Source organism: Lycium ferocissimum, chromosome 4, assembly GCF_029784015.1.
Source record: "Lycium ferocissimum isolate CSIRO_LF1 chromosome 4, AGI_CSIRO_Lferr_CH_V1, whole genome shotgun sequence".
Taxonomy (NCBI): domain Eukaryota; kingdom Viridiplantae; phylum Streptophyta; class Magnoliopsida; order Solanales; family Solanaceae; genus Lycium; species Lycium ferocissimum.
Window position 1 is genome coordinate 33554461 of NC_081345.1, and position 2247 is coordinate 33556707.

A 2247-nucleotide genomic window follows, 5' to 3' on the forward strand; every position below is an offset into this window, starting at 1 on the left:
ACCATTGTACCTGTCTGATTCAAAACACAAACAAATAACTTCGTTAGCAAATGTAAAACCATGTGGGGTCGTCAAACGACCCCACACTTATTGCAAGCTGGGTGTTTGGGTATGCTCATGGCTGTTAATGACTCTCCCGTGGGGTCGTGAAACGACCCCACACGTACTTCCGACTATGATGCACAAAACTCAAAACTAAGAAGTTAGCTAAAATTGTTTTTTTTTTTTTTTTTTTTTGAAACGACATATGCAAGAATCGAAAACTATCCTACAAGACAATGAAAAAGCATGTTGGATGACTTGTGCGTGTTCATGGCAAGACTACGTTGTTCCATGTTTATTTGCTACTCAAGACTTCACAACAATCACATGACAATTCATTTAGGGATTTTATCAAACAACTTGTGGGCATAGAACTATTCTTTGAAGTTTTGCAACAATGGAGGGTTGTGAAACCCTCCCTCATGTTTGGGAATCAATGTTCTAGTGACCAACAAGCTTTTCAAACAACACAATACCAAATCACCCACAAAAATTCGCCCAACCCATAAACCCTAATTTCGAATCTCTAAACCCAACAAGCAGGGGAAAGAAGGGATGGGAAATAGTTGAAGAAAATAAACGGGTTCTTACCTTGGTGTTGTGGGGGAGATGATTGACACTACTTGCCTTGGAATTAGAAGGGATTGGGGGAAGGGCGTTTTGGTTGTGAGTCCGGGTGTTTAGAGGTTTAGAGAGAGTGGAAGAGTTTTGTGAGAAGTGAGGAATAAAGGGGGTGGCCGTGTCTTATTCTTTTTTTAAAAGAATCGAACTGGGCCGACCCATGCATTGGGTATGCGTCGCATGCGTAACGCACACTGCCCCCTTTTCTGAAGTTTACACTTAGAAAAATTTCCCTCTGAGTTCTTATCATGCGATAGTCATGCGACGCATTTACATCGCACAATACACCCCTCTCTGAACTTTATACTTAGCCGAAAATTTGGCTCTGAGTGCTTATCATGCGATAGTCATGCGACGCATTCACATCGCACAATACACCCCTCTCTGAACTTTATACTTAGCCGAAAATTTGGCTCTATCACATCTCTCGAACTTTATACTTAGCCGAAAATTTGGCTCGCTTATCATGTCATGCGACGCAATTCACATCGCACAATACACCCCTCTCGAACTTTATACTTAGCCGAAAATTTGGCTCTGCTTACCCCTTGTGCGATTGCCATGCGACGCATGGGAAAAGCACGTACAAACCTGGAGCGTTTTCATGAACTGGGTTGCGCGTTTCTTTCTCCTGCTCGTTGGTCGGACCTGCAACATGAACACACATGACATATATGCTACAAAGTTGGGTTGCCTCCCAACCAGCGCCTTAGTTAAGGTCGTGGCACGACACTCTTTTTTTTTTTTTTTTTTTTTTTTTTTTTTTTTTTTACAAACTCGGGTTGCCTCCCGAGAAGCGCCTGAGTTAATGTCGCGGCACGACGCATTTCCTTGTTCACTCATCATCGAGGAGCACTTGCTCCTTTTCCTTGTCAAAATTTCCACCCCAATATCGCTTGAGGCGCTGTCCATTTACCAAGAACTTGCGCACCCCATCCATAGTTTGTATTTCGACGGCCCCATGGGGTGTGATTTGTGCTACCACAAATGGGCCACCACCGGACTTAAGCTTTCCCGGAAACAACCGCACCTTAGAGTTGAAGAGTAGTACCCGCCGCCCCGGAACGAATTCACGATGCATGTGCTTGTCATGCCATCGCTTAGTTTTCTCCTTGTACAGCTTTGCATTCTCATACGCCCCCAGTCTGAATTCATCAAGCTCGTGTAGCTGCAACAACCTCTTCTCTCCAGCCAAGCTCATATCGAGATTGAGCTTTTTAATTGCCCAGTATGCTTTATGCTCTAGCTCAACACACACGCCTTCCCATAGACTAACCCGTAAGGAGAAGCCCGATGGGGGTTTTATATGCAAAGCGATACGCCCATAAAGCGTCATCCAACTTCGTTGCCCAATCCTTCCTCCGAGCATTTACGCTTTTCTCTAAAATTTGCTTTACCTCCCTATTTGAGACTTCTACCCGTCCGCATGTCCGTGGGTGGTAAGTCAGACACCTTGTGCTTTACCCCATATTTCGCCGTAAGGTTCTTTAGCAAGTTTTATCGCTGATCATAGCCCGTGGAGTTCCAAACCTTGCGAATATATTCTTTCGCACAAAATTCACCACCACCTTCGCATCATTGGTT

At 44.4% G+C, this 2247-nt stretch overlaps 1 protein-coding gene across 1 annotated transcript; it reads right to left on the reverse strand.

Annotated features, from left to right (window-relative positions):
* Positions 1–1498: 1498 nt before the first annotated feature.
* LOC132053964 (uncharacterized) lies at positions 1499–1999 on the reverse strand. Its single transcript, XM_059446051.1, has one exon. It carries the CDS (start codon positions 1997–1999, stop codon positions 1499–1501), a length of 501 nt encoding a protein of 166 aa, XP_059302034.1.
* Positions 2000–2247: the final 248 nt, after the last annotated feature.

Coding starts and splice junctions, on each gene's coding strand:
- LOC132053964 (XM_059446051.1), bottom strand. CDS start 1,999: ATGACGCTTTATGGGCGTATCGCTTTGCATATAAAACCCCCATCGGGC.